Raw genomic sequence first — 20,223 nt, forward strand, 5'->3', positions numbered from 1 at the left:
CTCTCTGTCTGTCTGGCAAGCGCACGCGCCCTACAGTGAAAATCTCTCCAAAAAAAAAAAAGAAAGAAAAATTATTTAAAAAAAGTCTCATGACTTTTTCAACAACCCAATATAATGAACTGTGAACTAGAAGAGAAAAACCTCATTTAAAAAATGAGAATAATAATAAAGTACATGTATAAATGTTAATGAATTCATATCCCAAATTCCTTGTACTGTAATTTTTAGTCTCAGATCTTTTCAAGATCCTTTTCCTAACTTTGCTGTGTTCTCTCAGGGAACATGAATGGTTTAAACAGGACCTTCCAAAATATCTCTTTCCTGAGGATCCATCATATAGTTCAACCATGATTGATGATGAAGCCTTAAAAGAAGTATGTGAAAAGTTTGAATGCTCAGAAGAGGAGGTTCTCAGCTGCCTTTATAATAGAAATCACCAGGACCCTTTGGCAGTTGCCTACCACCTCATAATAGATAACAGAAGAATAATGAATGAAGCCAAAGATTTCTACTTGGCAACAAGCCCGCCTGATTCTTTTCTTGATGATCACCATTTGACTCGACCCCATCCTGAAAGAGTACCATTTTTGGTTGCTGAAACACCACGGGCACGCCATACTCTGGATGAATTAAATCCACAGAAATCCAAACACCAAGGTGTAAGGAAAGCAAAATGGCATTTGGGAATTAGAAGTCAAAGTCGACCAAATGATATCATGGCAGAAGTATGTAGAGCAATTAAACAATTGGATTATGAATGGAAGGTAAGAAAGAGAGCATTCTGATTATTAGTATATTTGGCAAACCTATAGTCTGGGAACTGGTATACAGAAGAATTGCTTTTGACTTTGTGTTTGTCCACACTACATGCAGGTTGTAAACCCGTATTATTTGCGTGTACGAAGGAAGAATCCTGTGACAAGCACATTTTCCAAAATGAGTCTTCAATTATACCAAGTGGATAGTAGAACTTACTTACTGGATTTCCGTAGCATTGATGGTATGTGCATCACACAAAACAACATAGAGGATATATTCAAACTGGTTACCTAACTTGGGTTTCTTTCTCTTTATTTGTATTTATTTATTTATTTTTTGAGTTTTTTGCTATAGGGCGCGTGTGCTCACCAGAAAGGCAGAGAGACAGAGAGACAGAAAATGAGAAATCACCCCCTAGGGGGGATGGCCACGCCGCAGTCCCTTCTTCTCCATTCTCCTCTCGGGATCTTGGGCACACATGCACACACGCCCAACATGAGTTTAAGCCACCAGGACCAGGACTTGAACCATGGTTGGCTACATGGGAGTCCAGCAACATAGCTGTTATGCCAACTGCTGGTCCCTATTTTTTTTTTTAAATAATTATCTTATTTAATGTTATTTATTTATTTACTTATTTATTTTAGTTTGACCAGGAAGGGACAGAGCGAATGAGAGAGAGAGAAAGTGAGAAAGCAAGCGGCCAGATCTGGGACTAGAGAGAAAGAAAAGGGAAAGTGAGAAAGCAAACCGCTTCTGGGACTTGAACCTTGGTTGATCATGTGGGAGTCCAGGGCTCTTAACCCCCATGCCAACTGCTGGACCCAGATTTCTTTAGTTTTTGGTTCTTTTGCATCTTCCTGACTTTTGTCTACCAATTCAGTATCAAAGGAATATAAAATGTGACTTGTGTGCCTTTACAATGTTAATATTTGTCAATCTTGTTATACTTGAAATCTTTTTTTGCAAAGATTTATTTAATTTTTATTTATTATTATTAGTTTTTAATTTATTATAGGGGATGTACACTCATCAGAAAAACAGAGAGAGAAGGAAAAAGAAAGCAAGCCACCAGAACTGGGACTTAAACTGTAGTTGGCCATGTGGGAGTCCAACACCTTACCTACCATACCAACTCCTGGTTCCAATACTTAAAATCTTACAGTGTATTATTTTGAAGTTTTTCTTATCATAAGATCCTTTAAGCCAGATATAGTCTGATTCTATAGTGATAATTTTCTGTCTCTCTCTTTTTTTTTTTTTTTTTTTGCTAGAGGCCGCATGCACTTGCCAGAGAGAGACAGAGAGACGGGGAGAGGAGAAAGCAAACCCCATGGGGAAATGGTCACACTGCAATCCCTTCTCCTCCACTGCTCCCTCCTTTCAGGATTTTGGGCACATATGCTCACATGTTCTTCAAGTTTCCAGGCCTAGGACTTGAACCTTGAGGTAGGCCATGTGGGATCCAGTTGCTTTAACCATCAGGACTGCGTGTCCCCTTTTTTGTTTTTTTATATGGTTTCCTTTGTAAAATAAAACAATATATTTAGAAATAAATTTTGGCCCAGACTTGGTATTATAGGCAGTAGCATACTGAACCTGTAGGACTGGAAGCTACATGGTTGACTGTGGGTTCAGATCACCAGTTGACCTGAAAACACTCTGGGTGTGCACATGCCCACGATCCTGACATACCAGAGGGCTGGAGGAGAGAATCATGGAATGATGAGACCCTGTCCTAGGTGTCACAATCTGTCAGGTGCTACATGCATGTGTTCTCTCTCATGAATAAAGTCAACTGAAAAAAAGAATAGGGCTGGATCAGCAGGTGGCGTAGTGGTTCAGGTGCTAGACTCCCACGTGGTCAACTATAGTTCGAGTCCCAGACTCATTGGGTTGAAATCACACCAGGTGGGACCAGCAGTTAGCCTAATGGCTATGTCGCTGAACTCCCATGTAGTTGACTGTGGTTCGAGTCCCAGACCCGGGCATGTGTGTCTGTGCGTGCCTAAGATCCCAAGAGGAGAATGGAGGAGAAGGGATTGCTGTGTGGCCATCTCCCCTGGGGGGTGATTTCTTGCTTTTTATCTCTCTGTTTCTGTCTTTCTGGAGAGCACATGTGCCCTATAGCAAAAAAAAAAAAAAAAAAAAAGGAAGTTACACCAGGTATGTTTGCACACATGCCTAAAATCCCAGAAGGAGAAGAGAGGAGAAGGGATTGCTGTGTGGCAATCCCCCCTAGGGGGATCATTTCTCATTTTTCTTCTCACCATCTCTTTCTCTCTCTCTGTCTCTGGTGAGCACACACACTTGGCTAAACCCTAAAAAACAGACAAACAAAAAATGGGGCCAGCCCTAGTATGGTGATTAACGCAGCTGGATCCCACATAGCACTCCACAGTTCAAGTCCCTAACGCAACAGTTTGATAAACGTGGTATCTGTGTGTGTGCATGCCCCCAAAATAGGAAGAAATGGTAGAGAAGAGATTAGAGCTTTACTATTCACCATGAAAGCGATGCTTTCTCACCCTCCCACCCCTTGTCTCTCTCTGGTGAGTGTGTGCATCCTCAGGAAAAGTGAAAAAAAATACAGATGAGAGTAGCAGATGGTGTAATAGTTATGCAGCTGGACTTCATATAGTCGACCGTGGTTCGAGTCCAGGACCTGTTGACTTGAAATTCATGCCAGGCATGTGTGTATGCATGTCCAAGATTTATAAAAATTATACATATAGTCTGAACTATAGAAAGGGTATTTTTCTCATTGGCTTTGCATCCAATTTGTAACTGCAGTTTTATTAGCAATGAGCTTTATCAGTTAAATGACCATTTACTGTTTTTATCTTTTATTTCCAATTTGAATTTTTCTATGATTTTTTTTGTTCATTAGCATTGTTGCTATTTTATGAAATCTTACATGAATTATGAAGAGAAAGTGAAAAGCACTGAGCGAGACTAGATTTAGGCTCTAAATTTAGCTTTCTGTTCATTTGTTGCCTTTTTGTTTGTTATATTTGTTCTGTTCATTGTTATCATAAATCACTTTATTTTTTTGAGGGGGAGAGGTTTTGCTATAGGGCACATGCACTCGCCAGAAAGACAGAGAGAGACAGACAGAAAGTGAGAAATCCCCCCAACCCCCGAGGACATGGCCACGCCGCAGTACCTTCTCTATTCTCCTCTCGGGATCTTGGGCACGCGTGCACATGTGCCTGGCATGAGTTTAAGCCACTGGGTCTGGGACTCGAACTGCAGTCGATTACATGGGAGTCTAGCGACATAGCCATTCGCCAACTGCTGGTTCCTCACTTAACTTCTCTGGGTTCACATTTTCTTACCAGTAAAATGAGGGATTAGGTGAGATAATTCAAGATACCTTCCAAATTTCAAGTGCATTGATTCTGTGATTTAATTTTTTATCAAAGCTTCACTTCATGAATGATACAGAGACAAACCATCCACCCCTAACCCCTGCTTAGTGCAGATCATGTGCTAGCACATGTGTGCGCAGTGTACTCAGGGACATCTCTGTATGCAAACTGGCAATCTTGCCACGTGGTTCCACTCACAGAATGCTGAATTTTGTTGCTACACCATAGTGTGGACCCCAGAGTCTATGATTTTAATATAGAAGGATTAATTTTTATAGCTAGAGAATGGTGTCTCTTAAATTCAGGTTATTGGTTTACAAGGCTCTTAATCTTGGGTTGCAAGATTGATGAGTGGCTGCATACTGTTTTTGTTTTTTTTTTGAGAGGTTTTTGCTATAGGGTGTGTGCGCTCACCAGACAGACAGAGACAAAGAGACAGAAAGTGAGAAATCACCCCCCAGGTGAATGCCCACACCACAATCCCTTCTCCTCCGTTCTCCTCTCGGGATCTTGGGCACGCTCACACACGCACCCGGTGTGAGTTTTTTAAGCCACCGGGTCCGGGACGCAAACTGCAGTCGACTACATGGGAGTCCAGCGACATAGCCATTACGCTAACTGTACTGTTCTTAATCTAGAACAGCCATCAGAAGAACATATGCTATTTATATAAAAGGTGAATAGGAGCCAGATGGTAGTACAGCGGTAAGGCAACTGGACCCATATGGGAAGGCCCAAAGTTTGTGTCTCAGGGCCTCCCTATATACACTGTGTGTGTACCTGTGCCCTTGAACCAGACTGACTAGAAGGGGGATCCTGGCATGAAGTCCCTGTCGGGGTGCTTGTCACTCTCTTCTCTGTCTCTGTGTCTCTCTCATGGAAGGAATTGGTAAATACAAACTTAAATGGTGTGTGTTTTAACTTAGGTTCATCGCTTCTATTTTAGGTTTCTTTCTTGTTATAGGTTTTTTTTATTTTTTAAATTTTTTGCCATAGGGTGTATGCATTCGCCATTGAGAGACAGAGAGGGACAATGAGAGGTAAAATGAGAAATCATTCCTCAAGAGAATGGCCACAAAATTCCTTCTCCTTCATTCTCCTGGGATTTGGGGCACACATGCACATGCGTCCTGTGTGATTTTCAAGCCTCCAGGTCTGGGACTCAAACCATGTAGGAGTCTAGTACATTAACCCTGTGGCATCTACTGGACCCTCTATTTTAGGTTTTCCTTTTTAAAGAATGATTTATTTAACTTTTTAAATTATTATTATCATTACTATTATTTTAACTTGTCCAGAGAGAGAGAGAAAGAGAAGTGAGAAAGCAAGCTTCCAGATCCAGGGCTTGAACTGTAGGATTCTTGCACCTTAACCACCATGCCACCTGCCTGCCCCAACTTTAGGTTTTTTTTTTTTTTTAAATGTTTATTTATTTAATTCCATTTGTTGTTACTGTTTCTTTAATTTGACCAGAGAGACAGAGATAGAGAGAAAGTGAAAGTGAAAAAGCAAGCCACCAGGTCCAGGATTCAAACCATGGTCGGCCATGTGGGAACCCAGCACCTTTAACCACCATGCCACGTGCTGGCCCCCAACTTTAGGTTTTTTAAATCATATTTTCAATAGCTGTTCAGTATTATTACTTGAAAAGCCAAATTTAATATCGTTAAATGAATTTGGGGGGAAGTCGTAGATTATAATACATTGAAATTCTTTTTACCCAGATGAAATTACAGAAGCCAAATCAGGGACTGCTACTCCACAGAGATCGGGATCTGTTAGCAACTATCGATCTTGCCAAAGGAATGATTCAGATCCTGAAGTTCAAGGAAAATCCTCAGAAGTTTCTCTTACCTCATCTGTGACGTCACTTGACTTTTCTCCTGTTGACATAACTCCATGACCTGGAAGTCACACAAGAGAATTTTTTGAGATGTGTGCAAATCTAATTAAAATTCTTGCACAGTAAACCTAAACCTTTGCTTATTTCTTTGATAGCAATAAGCATGCATAATAAATCATAGCCAAATGCTTCCGTTTATAACCAAGTTATTCATATTATAACTAAGAATTGGCCTTTTGGAATGCAGTTTGCACAGGGATTGGAAGATTGATTAATAGTTAAAAGTTTAATGTGCAGAAATTAAGGCAATTTCGTTGCTCATTATTTAGCAGGCATATAGCATATATTTAATATACACAATGAATTATAGATCTCTCAGGCTCACTTGATTTTTTTGGCTATTTTATATTTAGTGTACATAGGGCTTTGAGAATATTAATTTACCATAAAGGCCTTCATATATTATTACATGTTGATGTGTTACATATTTGCTTAATGAATTTATTCAATAAATATTGCCTAGAATTCCTGGAGATGTTTATAGGTGATTTTGTTTTCTGGGCTCCTTAACTTCTTAAATAGCTAGTATCTTCCTCTCATAGTGTCTGGATAACTACATATCCCACTCTTAAAGTTCTATAGTATGTGGTAAGTCATATCAGATATTAGACTCAATTAATTTTTTTTCTTTAGCTTCGTAAGTCCAAGAACACAGAGTATATATATTCAGATACTTTAGGCACTAAGTTTAATATTAAAATCTGTCCCACTGTATTCTGTACATAAAGTGTTCTTTTTGTTACAAGAGCTATGTTGCATACAGTGTAAATAAATCATGTTTTTGCCAATTTCATAAATACAACTGACTCATAATGTCAATCAGTATTGAGTATATGCAAAAATGTCTAGTCATTTTGACAATCTCTTAAATTGATTCAATATTTAGAAAGAACATCTCTTATAAACTAAATGCTTGGATATGACTTTGTCCCCCAAATTTTATTATAAACATTCTTAAAAGCAAAAAAATTGAGACCGTAGGGTGATACCATGTGTTTACCATTTAGATTAAACAATTGTTAACATTCTGCTTTATTTTCTGTTTATTTATGTATAAAGATATAGTTATACATATACATGTGTATGTAGAATCGTTTTTTCTTCTTAATCATTTGGGTCACACCGTTATTCCCTTAGATATTGCAGATATGTCCAAAAAATGACATTCTCCAAAAAAATAAAAAGTAATACTAGAATTATGAGACGAATAATTTTCTAATGTCATCTAGTAATGAATCTATATTTAGATTTCCTCAGTTATCTTCCAAATTTCTTTTATAGTTGGTTATTTCGAACCAAGATCCAGCTGTTGAATTGTCGGAAAAGTCATGACGCGTTTATGCATAGAAAAATATGCTCGCCAGAAAGACAGGAAGTGAGAAATCACCCCACCGGGGGGATGGCCACGCTGCACAGGCCACACAGGCGCCCATCGTGTGTTTAAGCCACCAGGTCCAGGACTTGAACCACGGTGGAACCACATGGGAGTCCAACGACATAGCCATTATTCCAACTGCTGGTCCCATATCCTGAATTTTCTGACGACCCAATAGTTTACACATTCGTTGGTTCTGTCTCTTTATTCGGATTATTATTTTGATAAAATATGAACAAATTGGTTCTTTGAAATGTTCACATTTATTTTGGGTTTTAATTACTTTTTAAAACACCGCATTGTGGGAACTGTCAAAAGATGTTTAATCATCCTAAGATCTCAGACTTACATTTATATATATATATATTTTTTTTTTTTCATTCTTAGTAACAGGATTACGTAATAGGTATAAATGAAGATTTAAAGTAACTTCAGATGAAACTGGTACCATGTGTATGCTAATAAGAAAATTATTGTATCACTCATATTTGCCTTATATGTCATTAAGAAATTATTTTTTGAAGCATTAATCATTTCCTCATTGAAATGGAACTTTTTTTTTTGTCTTAAAAGAATCATTGTATTTTAGGGTTGTTTTTGGCAAATATGGTGAGCACCTATGTAACCAGATGATATTATGCATAAATATCATGGTAACTTATGCAGATTGTTACTCTAGTTGTGGACTTGACCCCAGTACCTCTAAAATCATGCACTGAATTTAAAAGAAAAACTGTGCTTTTTTTCCAGGGCTTGTTCTATTCAACTTTGAATTTAAAAACTGTATAAATAGAAGATCCATTTAAATATCAGTAAAAGATGTTTAATCATCCTAAGATCTCAGACTTACATTTATATATATATATATATATTTTTTTCATTCTTAGTAACAGGATTACGTAATAGGTATAAATGAAGATTTAAAGTAACTTCAGATGAAACTGGTACCATGTGTATGCTAATAAGAAAATTATTGTATCACTCATATTTGCCTTATATGTCATTAAGAAATTATTTTTTGAAGCATTAATCATTTCCTCATTGAAATGGAACTTTTTTTTTTGTCTTAAAAGAATCATTGTATTTTAGGGTTGTTTTTGGCAAATATGGTGAGCACCTATGTAACCAGATGATATTATGCATAAATATCATGGTAACTTATGCAGATTGTTACTCTAGTTGTGGACTTGACCCCAGTACCTCTAAAATCATGCACTGAATTTAAAAGAAAAACTGTGCTTTTTTTCCAGGGCTTGTTCTATTCAACTTTGAATTTAAAAACTGTATAAATAGAAGATCCATTTAAATATCAGTTCAAAACTATTTCTGACTTGTATATGGCTCTCTCTTTTGTGGATATTGATTTCTCACTTAGGCTTTCTAAATGCAGCATTATGTTCCTGAAGTTACCAGAAGATTGTATTTTTAAAGTTACAGATTTGTATATAGAATAAGTAATGTCTCTACGCTGTTGTGGGGAGGGGGAAGAAAAGGAGGGACCAATTAAATAGGACCTTCTGAAAATTGTTAATTTTGTAAACTTTGCTTCTTTTATAAGTTATTGTGATTCCTTTTAGTTACTGAGTTTTATTTTGAATATATTTAAACATTGCACTTGTACAAATAGTGTGATAAATACACTGACTGTTGCAGTTAATTCTTTTTTAAGCTAGGATTTTTGAAATGACAATTTTTGGTCAAATGTGTCAAGGTTGCAACAGAATTTTCACAAATTTATTGTAGTTTGCAAATTCTTATTGCTAATATTGAAGAGGTAAGGAGAGTCAATGCAAATGATTTTTAATCTTTTTTTAATCTTTTCAGCAATTTATATTTTTTGTGATTTTATGCTACCATATTTTTACTTTGTCTTGACAACTGAAAGATGTGTAAGGTTTTTGCCAGAAATGTACTGTATACATAGTTTTAAATATAACCAATTTTACTGATATGTAAAAATTTTGCCATTAAAATAATTGATTTCTCACAGAGAGGGACTTTTCTATCAGGTTGGGGTAAATGGGAGCTTAATATATCATATCTAATTTAAAATAATTTCACTGAAGTAAACTCCATTGCTTTTACTTTGATTATATTTTTTTCTTGAGATGCTTTTGTAGTTTTTCAGAGTTTTAAAGATTTTATACAAAATCCTTTCCTGCTTAACCCAGACTGCCCTTTTTTTATCTTGTAGTGACAGGAAAGATGTTAAACTATGCATCTGTGGTCAAACTGGCACCTTCAGAATGAAAGAAAAATGTGTGTTTAAATATTTTTTTCCCCTTAACCTCTCCCATCTCCTCACCCACATTAGAGATCTCATTTTCATGGTGAGTTCTCCTGACTAGATGAATAAAATTCCACATACAGCATTTAACTGTAAATTGGTGATAGGTAGAAGACAGTGGTGTTTGTGGTTCCTATATGTTTTGACCAGAGTATATTTAAGCATACATTTTCAAGTACTTTCATCGAAAAAGATAAAATAATAAAGAAAAACTTCATTTTTCATCTGTTACAATGTGCTTCCTTTTTTAACCTTTGGGAAACTGAATGGGAAAAGCTTGTTCAAGGCTGAATATTTGTGTACCTTTCTTTTTGACAGTGTACCTAAATATAAAATATATTGCCTAATCAAATTTTAGTACACATTGTGATTTTTGCCTCAACTAAATCAGTTTTGATTTCATCTAAAAATCGACTACCTCGACAAAATACTCAGATATACACTGTAAAAAGCCTAAGTAGTTAGTTTATCATTGTTAGCAGCTTAATTAGAATCCCACTTCTGTTAGAATTTAGTTAGTGTTAAATTTTATATGGATGTCACACTGTTAGGCAGCGCTTGTGCTAGATTGGTGACATTCTAATTCTTTAAAACAACAAAAAACAGTGATAAAGGTTTGTTATGAGTAAGATACAAGGTTCTGTTAGGGAACTTAGAAACTGCTCTAGGTATATACCTTGACTGTAGGAAATTGTACATGAAATTCTCTTTTTTGAAAAAACTATTTACTGAACTATTTATTGTAAATTTTTATTTATTATAAAAGTCAATAAATGTTAAGTGATAACTTTAAAGGATTTTAAACACCTTGGAAGATGATCCTGTTTACAGAAAGACAACATAAGAAATATGTCAGTAGGTAAATCAAAATTGTAACCAAAGTAGCGATGTGGTGGATAAAATATAAAAACTTAGTGGAAGGTAGCCCTTAACCGGTGTAGAGGCGATCACAGTTAAGAGATTTCGAACATGTCTACATTGGCGCACAGCATCAAGCACTATTTGTTCACTCTGTAGATCTGTATCTTCTCATAAGCTACTAGAACCAAGCCCTATGGATGTGACCATAAGATACAGTCCCACTATGAACAGCTTATTGGAGATATGTATATTTTTTTATCCCTTTTTGATTTACAAAATGTTTTTTTTTTTTTTTTGGAGAGATTTTCACTGTAGGGCGCGTGCGCTCGCCAGACAGACAGAGAGAGACATAGAGACAGAAAGCGAGAAATCACCCCCCAGAGGGGATGGTCACGCCGCAATCCCTTCTCCATTCTCCTCTCGGGATCTTGGGCACGCACGCACACGCGCCCGGCGTGAGTTTTAAGCCACCGGGTCCGGGACACGAACCACGGTCGACTACGTGGGAGTCCAGCGACATAGCCATTACGCTAACTGCTGGTTCCCCAAAATGTTATACATATTTATTGGTACAGTGTTTCTCCAGTGTATGACTAGAATGTGTTATGATCAAATCAGGAGAATTTGCATATCCATCACCTCAAACCTTTGGCATTAGTTGGTGTTGGGAGTATTTGAAATCTTCTTATCTAGCTAACTTGAAATGTATAAGTTATTGTTAACTATAGTCACCCTACTGTGCTATAGATCACTAAACTTTACTTCTATGCGGTTCTAATTCTGTGTCTGTTAATATCTCCCAAACCTCCCTAGTTCCAGCCTTATCTTCTAGTAATCACTATTCTGTTACTTGGAAAGACATATTTTTATATTTTTACAGAGATATATAACATGTACAGAAAATTGCACAAAATCATAAAAAATTGACTCTGAGTTTTCAGTGTTTTAGTATACAGTGAAGATGGCTATGTAATTCCTCTACCTACCCAATTTAAGAAACACTGCCACCACCATGTCTTTTTTTTAAAAAAATTTATTTAATTCCATTTGTCGTTGTTATTATTAATTTGACCAGAGACAGACAGAGAGAGAAAGGGATAGAGAAAAAGCAAGCTGCCAGATCTAGGACCTGAACCGCAGTTGACCATATGGGAATCCAGTGCCTTTAACCATCACACCACCTGCCAGCCCCAACCATGTTTTTTTATAATAATATCAGAAGACAGAGGTTGGGCTAGGTGGTGGTATGGTGGTTAGGGTGGCTGGAGCCCAGATGCCTGTGTGGATGGAGACCAATGCAATGGCTTGAAAACATGCTGGGGACAGGTGTGTGAGTGCGCAAAACCCAGGAAAGAATAGAGAAGGGATTGCATGTAGCCATCCCCTCCTGGAGGTGATTTCTCTTTTGTCCCTATGGTGACCACACAGGCTATAGCCAAGAAAAAAAAAAAGTGGTATGTTATCACGGTGCTCCAATAAAACAATTTGAATAAAAACCACATTTTATAATGTCTCCTGATCTCATTAGGAAATTCTAGACGTATTGGGAAATGGTCAGGATCATTATGAGTGAATACAATTTTTCCAAAATTAAGTTCTGCTTAAAGTCTTGATTTTTTCAAAATCAGGCCCTGCTGAAAGTCTTGAATTTAATCACTAGCATCACCATCAACTGTTTCTCTATACTAAGTTCCTTTTGTTAATTTCCTAAAGATCTGCCAAGTATCCAAGTCTGAATAACCAGTTTGTCAGTTGTTAAAAAAATTAAAGTTGTGTTCCAAGAAAAGGTAACTAAGTTTAAAACCTAACCTCATGGGGACCAGCAGGTAGTGTAGTGGTTAAGGTGCTGGGATGACCACGGTTCGAGTCCTGAATCTGGTGGCTTGCTTTCTCGTTTCCTCTCTCTTTTTCTGTCTCTCTCTGGTCAAGTTAAAATAAATGAATGAATAAATAAAATTGTTATACCTTAGATAGAACTGCATTGTTAGCATAAGTAACACCATTTTCTAAAGCACTGGCATTTTGTGACTTAGTGCTGGGATGACCACGGTTCGAGTCCTGAATCTGGTGGCTTGCTTTCTCGTTTCCTCTCTCTTTTTCTGTCTCTCTCTGGTCAAGTTAAAATAAATGAATGAATAAATAAAATTGTTATACCTTAGATAGAACTGCATTGTTAGCATAAGTAACACCATTTTCTAAAGCACTGGCATTTTGTGACTTACGACATGTAATAGCACCACCCTACCTAATCACAAGATGTGCAGGCAGCACACCACCGCTGCGAAACCACGGTAAAGCAACTAGACATGCCAGGGTGGCCTATAAAACCAGGGCCTCCACAAAAACTACTCTGAACTGTCACTCGGCTATTCTGAACAGTCAGAATTGGACTTTTCCCAGAGAAGGGAGCTGAGTCCTCCCTCAATCTCGGATTTCATACTGTGAGATGCAGCTAAGTCCTCCCCTAGTCTCAGACAGACCTGAGTCCTCCCTTAGTCTTGGATGCACCATCACTGGCTCCTCTGAACATCATCCCCGGCCGGGCTAGCGGCCCGTAACAAGGCTAGTTCCAGCCTGTCTCCTCTGGCCGATTGTCCACTTGCTTCTCTACGATGGCGCCTAGAGTCCGCTTGGGCGCAGACTCCGCACTGGAGTGTTGGAACCCATGTCACGTCCAGTGAAGCCAGCCTGCAAGGACCCGCGCCACCCACGATTCGATCCTTTGTGAGTTTTCCCCGTGCAATAAATATATGTTTAAAACGCCCATCTGAGCCTGTCTCTCCGACAGGGGAGCCTTTATTGTGCCCTGGGACCCTCCCGAACAGTAAGCCACTACTGAATGTCGCACCCCACTTAGCTAGGCATCCTCTCTAATTAACTCAGGATTTTCCTCTTCGCGACAAAAACGAAATAATCTTAAAAAAACAAACAAACAAAAAAACCGAGTGTCACAAGGGCTGTCCTTTGAGGCATCACACTAAAATATACAGCACAATTACTCCGTGAGAACGTCCCCTTTTTTTCACCAAGAATATTTAAAAGGTACTCCAGAGGTCGTTATACTAGAATAACTTTTAAGTTCCACCAAGGATACTCTTGAGTGTCGGCATCTACTTATTTTTTTGCTCTGAGTGTGGTGGTCAACAATACAATAACTACGAGTACAACAGTTTATTACTCATACTCAGGTGCCAGCACGTTACCGCATTACTTTGACTTCCTCCCTAAACCGCGCCTTATTAGCTTTCCGGGGCTGACTGCTGCGCCAGGAGACCGGTTCCTTCCCGCACGCTTCTAGGCCTGCGCAGCCTCACTCTGCGCTCCCTGAGCGTTTCCATGCGCGGGCTCGACGCGCTGGGCGGAGGCTAGAAGGCGCGCTCAGCTTTGGGACCTGGACTACATATCCCAGAAGACAATGCGGTGAAGGCGGCCGCAGTGTTTTCTGGGACTTGTGATCGTGGAGAAAGGATCCGCGGACAAGAAAGACCCAGAGTCTCTTTTCCCTTGTCCGCTACCCTGAAGTGTACACCCCCGAGCCAAACGCGTTTCTTGGGGAACTTGGCACGAAAGGCTGGCAGATAACAATCAGGAGCGATAACTTCCGCTTCCGGTGCGCCGGGGGCAAGCGGAATGTAAACACAGTCCACGGGAGAGGTTAACAAGACCTGAGGCTCCCGGGTCGGTGGTGGGCAGCGTAGGAAGGAAAACCAGGCGACTGAGTGTTGTGGTTAGCTGAAAAAAGAGCTGTTAGAAGTCAGAATCGAGACTCAACCGGGTTGGCAGAGCCCAGACACCAAGGTGGGTCTCCAGGGACAAGCAAGGGGGTCGGGGCCCGCCCTAGCACCGCCGACGGGTAAGACATCGCGCTAGCGCGGTGGACGGCGCGGCTTGGCCCTTTTAGCGGTGGGAGGGACGGAAGGGAGCTTTCTTCACCCCCAGCGTTGAGGGTGTCTGGCAGAGGTGGGTCTGTTCACCTGACCTCTAGTGAACTCGCCGATGACGTCCAGTGCAGACTTTATGATCTTCGCCTTTATGGACATTTTCATTATTGTGGACCCAAGGGGAAGTCACAAATACTGATTTGTGTGTGACATTTTCATACTTGGTTGAGAATCAACGCCTGAGGCCTTAACCTGTGCCTGTTCTTAGCAGTTAGAGCGATGTTTGGGTTGGAAGATGGAGAGGATAATAGGAGTCTGAATGACCTACTGATTTTAGGTACATCGGTTCTCAAATTGCTCACTTCTGAGTACATCTCTTTACCGGGAGTGATGTTCTGATTTCCTGATCGTATTCATGGACTGTTTTTTCGACCTGCTGTGTCCTTGGACGCAGCCAAGACAATAGTTCTCTGTGTGGCTGGGTAAAATGTCAAGTCATCAGCAGTTACTGAGCCTCCTCTATAGGGATCATTGTACCAGTTCAAGAATTTGGAATACAGCGTTATTTATAAGAATTTTTGTGGCATTCATTAAATATATAAAATGTTGTAAAAGTATAAAATGTTGAATGTGTTTGGTTTTGTGAGTTTAACATGAAACCTGTTTCATTATGATTTACTTATATGGTTTCTTAGTTTGGTGAAAAAATGTTGGTGTCTTATGTATCTGACTGTAGATTCAGGAAAGGCACTTGTGTAAGTTTTATTTTCATATTTCTGTAGCCTTACAGCAACCATAAACCATTTAAGATATGTGAATCAACTCTGACTGATAAATTTTCCAGAGTAGAAGGTGATTTGCATTTGTTCTAGGACTCCTTTTTTTGGAGAGGTTTTTGCTATAGGGTGCATGTGCTCGTCAGACAGAGAGAGACAGAGAGACAGAAAGTGAGAAATCACCCTCCACGGGGGATAGACATGGTGCAATCTCTTCTCCTCTATTGTCCTCTCAGGAGCTTGGGCACGCACGCACGTGTGCCCAGTGTGAGTTTAAGGCACTGTGTCCGGGATGCGAACCGTGATTGACTACATGGGAGTCCAGTAACATAGCCATTACGCCAACTGTTGGTCCCTTTAGGACTCCTTTCAAGCCTGGATAATTTCTACTCTTGAAACCTTTAGTCCTCTGGAAGCCTTAAGTTTCCTTTCTCTGATGTCATGGCATAATTTGTTTACACTCTTGTGGCACTTATCCTGTAATATAATTAACTGTACTCTTGTGGTTTCCAGACAGTTTTGAAGAAAATATAAATTGTGCTAAATGGCTTTGGCAACAGACTCATGTATTTTTACCTCAGTGGGCCCTTGACACTGTTTGATTTCACTACTCATCACTTATTGGTGCTTTTCATAATCTCCACAGTGAGTATTTTAGACTTTTTTTCCATTGTTCTCAACCACTCAGATCCGTTTATCTTTCCCTTACTTTGAGCACATGACTGGTCTCTTCCTGAGAAATGCAAAGCTTGAAGTATGAAATCCTTCACTTTCCTTTTCCTCTACCCTTAAACTTTCCTATTCTTTCCATCAGTATTTTGTGAGTGAGATGAATACATTCCTGTTCCTGCCTTTAAGGCAAAACTTGTCAGTTGCTAGTGTCATCAGACTTCCTCAACCTTTATAACCTCATTTTGTCCTGATCTTTACAGCCTGATCTCTGGAAGATCTCCAAGGATTTGCAAGGCAGAATGGCATAAACACCTGAGGCAACTATGTGTGTGGCCTTTTCATACTTGGTTGAAAATCACCGCCTGCGGCCTTAACCTGTACCTGTTCTAAGTAGTTATAACAATGTTTGGATTCGAAGATGGAGCGGATAATAGGAGTCTGAATGATCTACTAATTTTTTTAAAATGAATTATTTAATTATTTAATTTTATTTATTCACTCATTTATTTTAATTTGACCAGAGAGAGACACAGAGATAGAGAGGGGAAAGTAAGAAAGCAAGCCACCAGGTCCAGGACTCGGATCGTGGTCTACCATGTGAGAGTGCCCAGCGCCTTAACCACCATACCACCTGCTGGTCCTGACCTACTAATTTTTAAAAGATAACATTAGTCTGTCTGACCCTTTTTCCTTTGTTCTTCACCCTATTCCCTATTCCTAATAGCGTACGGACCTGACCAATAACTTATAGTGTAATTTGTCTTAGGTTTACACCAGATATATGCTAGTATTAATAGGATTCCCACACAGCCTGATGCCTCACATTGCTATACAGAAACAAAGTTACATTTGGAAACTTGAAACCAGAAAATTTAGTCATTCTTTTACTTACACGTATAATCATAAATACAAGACTTCTTTCTTTTTTTTGACGCCCAAAATTTATTTTTAGTTTTTCAACTAAAAATAGCAGCACCCCTAATAGGGTCCTGATGTTGCGATCCATCTCCAGCTAGTTCTGGATCATGTGCAAATGCGTGCCTGGCATACCCAAGGAGGTCTCTGGATGCTAACCTGAAATACTATAATGTAGGTCACTCTGAGAGACCATCATGTTTTACCACCACTATGCCTTCTGTCCACTAAGACTCCTTTGTTGTCCTATCTTGGTGTCTCATGAGGCCTTCCTAGTCATCCATTATCTCAGGTTGTCTTCATTCTGTGCCTCTGAAATTCTGTTCCAGAGTAACAATACTCCCATTTTTAACCATTTCTTGGTTCTTCACCAAAGACCCTTGCAGTTGTTTTGAAACATAAAGACTCATTCTCCCATGTTACGATGGGTCCAGACAGAGAGTTTGCATTATTCTAATTCCTTAGTATAGTTTATAATCCATTACTTTTCTAGGTTTTCCTAGAAATCCCTGCTCCTATGGAAAGCTTCTGATTCATCTATATTAACATGTACATTTCTGACTTGCTGTGATTTATTCATATGTCTTCATGTTCAGTAAGAACTTAGGCATATGAGCCAGCAGATAGTATGAAGGTTAAGACAACAGACTCCCACATGGCTGGCTGTGCAGTTTGAATCCTGGGCCTGGCGGCTTGATAATCACCTGGGTACATGTGTGTGCATGTCCAAAATCCTGAAAGGAGAATGGAGGAAAAGGTTTTGCGGTGTGGCCATACCCCTGGGGAATGATTTCTCACTTTGCCCCTCTCTCTCTCTCTCTCTCTCTCTCTCTCTTTCTCTCTCTTTCTCTGGTGAGCACATGTACTCTATAACAAACTTAAGAAAAAACAATTAGGAATGTGAATCAAAATTTTCTTACCTCTTCAAATTGTTCCATTGTGTTGGGATGTTCTGTGTGAATGATTTCACACCTACCCTCATTTTTTTTGTCGTCATCTTTCCAACAGTTACTTCAGCTGTTTGCATCAGTGATAAAGACCTTGATGTCTGCTAGAACTTATTCCTTTTCTTTCTCCCTTCCTTATTCCCACAGTGCTTTTTATTTTTTAAAGAGAGATTTTTGCTACAGGGCTCACATGCTTGCCAAATAGGCAGAAAGCAAGAAATCAACCCCCCCCGCCCCCACTGGGGAATGGCCACGCTGCGATTCCTTCTTCTCCATTCTCTGCTTGGGATCTTGGGAATGCATGCCCATATACCTCGTGTGAGTTTTAAGCTGCCAGGTGTGGGACTCAAACCATGGTCGACTAGATGGGAGTCCAGTGATGTAACCATTATGCCAACTGTTGGTCCTTTTGTATTGTTGTTGTTAATAGTGCCTTTAAAAAAAATTTAACTTTATTTATTTATTTAAATTTAACTAGAGAGAGAGAGAGAGAGAGAGAAAGGGAAAGTGAGAAAGCAAAGCACCAGGTCTGGGACTCAAACTGTGGTTGGACCCACCACACCAACTGCTGGCCTCTTTTTTAATGATAACCTGGTTCATTGTTTTCCCCTGCTTTTCTACTTGATTAGTCAGTTGATCATAATTTTCTTGGGATTACAGACTCCTTTAAAAATGGAACAAAAGCTTAGAAACTCTTCTCCAGAATGCACATAGGCATATGCAAATTATGTATACAGTTGTACGTGTTCACAGTATCTTGAAGTCCATCCACGCAATTAGTAAATTCTTGGATCTCTTAGTTAATTATTATTTTTTAAATTCTATAGTAAAACTTTTAAACATTATTTTAAAATAAATATGCATATTAAAAAAAGAGTGGGTAGCGCACAGATAAATCATTATCCATTGCCACAGGTCTCGTTAACACCTGATTAAATGGATTGCATTTAAAAAGAATTATTTATCATTATTATTGTTTTCTTATTTGTAACAGGGCATTTGAGCTCACCAGAGAGGGGGAGAGGGCAGGAGAAAGAGGGGGGAGAGAGAAATGGAAAGGGGGGCAGAGAGAGAAAAAGAGAGAGAGAGAGAGAGAGAGAAAGGAAGCCGCCAGGTCCCAGATGTGGATATGGTGCTGAGGACCATTTGATAGTCTTGAGTTTTAACCGCCATGCCATCTACTGGCCCCATTATTTCTTTTTCTAAATAATTTGTTGAATTCTTTCAGTTTCCTTTGACTTTGTTCTATCAATTATCTTCTCTTTGATATCCTTTATTAGTATATCATTGTAGATTTATAAAGCACCTTAACATCTGTTTTTATTTATTTACCTATTAAGTTCTGTGGATTAAGTCATTTGTCAAGTTTGAATTTTTATCTTGAAGAATTATTTTATTTAACTTTATTTACTTATTTATTTGCTTTAATTTGACCAGAGAGGGACAGAGAGAGAGAGAAAGTGAGAAAGCAAGCCACCAGGTTTGGGACTCCAACTGTAGTCGGCCATGTGAAAGTCCAGCACCCATAAATATCCTGCCACCTGCCAACCCCAAGTTTGTATCTTTTTTTGGTAAGAATTATTTATTTAATTTTATTTATTTATTCATTTATTTTAATTTGACCAGAGAGAGACACACACAGAAAGAAAGTGAGAGAGAATGTGAGAAAGCAAGTCACCAGGTCCAGGACTTGAACCATGGCTGGCCATGTGGGAGTGTCCAGCACCTTAACCACTACACCACCTGCTAGTCCCCATATCTTTTTTTTTTTTTTTAAGAAAGTTTTATTTATTTATTCATTTATTTTAATTTGACCATAGAGAGAGAGAAAGTGAGAAAGCAAGCCACCAGGTCTGGGACTCAAACCATGGCTGGCCCTGTGGGAGTCCAGTGCCCATAACCACCTCACCACAAATCCCAAGTTTGAATCTTTTAAAGCCTTTTTATTATGGAAAATTTCAACACACATGAGAGGAGAAAGAGAGTACAGTAAACCTTGATGCTCTCAGGGTCAAGAATCATTTCATAGCAATGCTATTTTAGCTGTATCTTCTCTTCCACTGTACTTCCCACCCCTGCTGATTAGTTTGAAACAATTCCTAGATATCATATAATTTCATATGAAATATTTCAATATGTATTCCTACATATAAGTATTCTTTTTATAAGTGAAATCACAATACTGTTAACACACCTAAAAAAAGATAGCTGTGTTTCCTTAATATCAGATATCAAAAGAGTGTTCTGTTTTCTCCTTATTGTTTTGTGTTTTCTTCCTTTTGGCTTTTTTGGATCAAGAGCTAAACAAGACCCACACATTAGTGGTTATTGTATCTTTTAAGTCTCTCTTAATCTAGGGGTGACCACTCATCTTATTCTTCTCTTTCCTAGAATTTAGTTTTTGAAGAATCAGTTTTACTTTTCTTTAGTTTCTGTTTTCTGCTGTCTATTCTGACATGCGGTTGAGCATGCTTAC

At 38.8% G+C, this 20,223-nt stretch overlaps 2 protein-coding genes across 4 annotated transcripts in view; both read left to right on the plus strand.

Annotated features, from left to right (window-relative positions):
• PRKAA1 (protein kinase AMP-activated catalytic subunit alpha 1) overlaps window positions 1-8,046 on the plus strand; it is a gene marked incomplete at its 5' end in the record, with an annotated part of 22,630 nt that extends 14,584 nt beyond the window's left edge. For both annotated transcript variants that reach the window (XM_027774866.1, XM_027774867.1), the window contains 3 exon segments: window positions 278-764; window positions 874-1,000; window positions 5,855-8,046. In XM_027774866.1, the coding sequence (XP_027630667.1) occupies window positions 278-764; window positions 874-1,000; window positions 5,855-6,033 (793 nt within the window).
• A 5,999-nt stretch (window positions 8,047-14,045) lies between these two features.
• TTC33 (tetratricopeptide repeat domain 33) overlaps window positions 14,046-20,223 on the plus strand; it is a 44,794-nt gene continuing 38,616 nt past the window's right edge. Inside the window, exons 1-2 of one of the 2 annotated variants that reach the window (XM_006156293.3) lie at window positions 14,046-14,354; window positions 15,727-15,858. The gene's annotated coding sequence lies outside the window, so the exon portion shown is untranslated. The remainder of the gene's footprint in view (window positions 14,355-15,726; window positions 15,859-20,223) is intronic. The other variant, XM_006156292.3, reaches the window with a different exon arrangement.

Source organism: Tupaia chinensis, unplaced genomic scaffold (genome assembly GCF_000334495.1).
Source record: "Tupaia chinensis unplaced genomic scaffold, TupChi_1.0 Scaffold000489_1, whole genome shotgun sequence".
Lineage (NCBI taxonomy): Eukaryota > Metazoa > Chordata > Mammalia > Scandentia > Tupaiidae > Tupaia > Tupaia belangeri.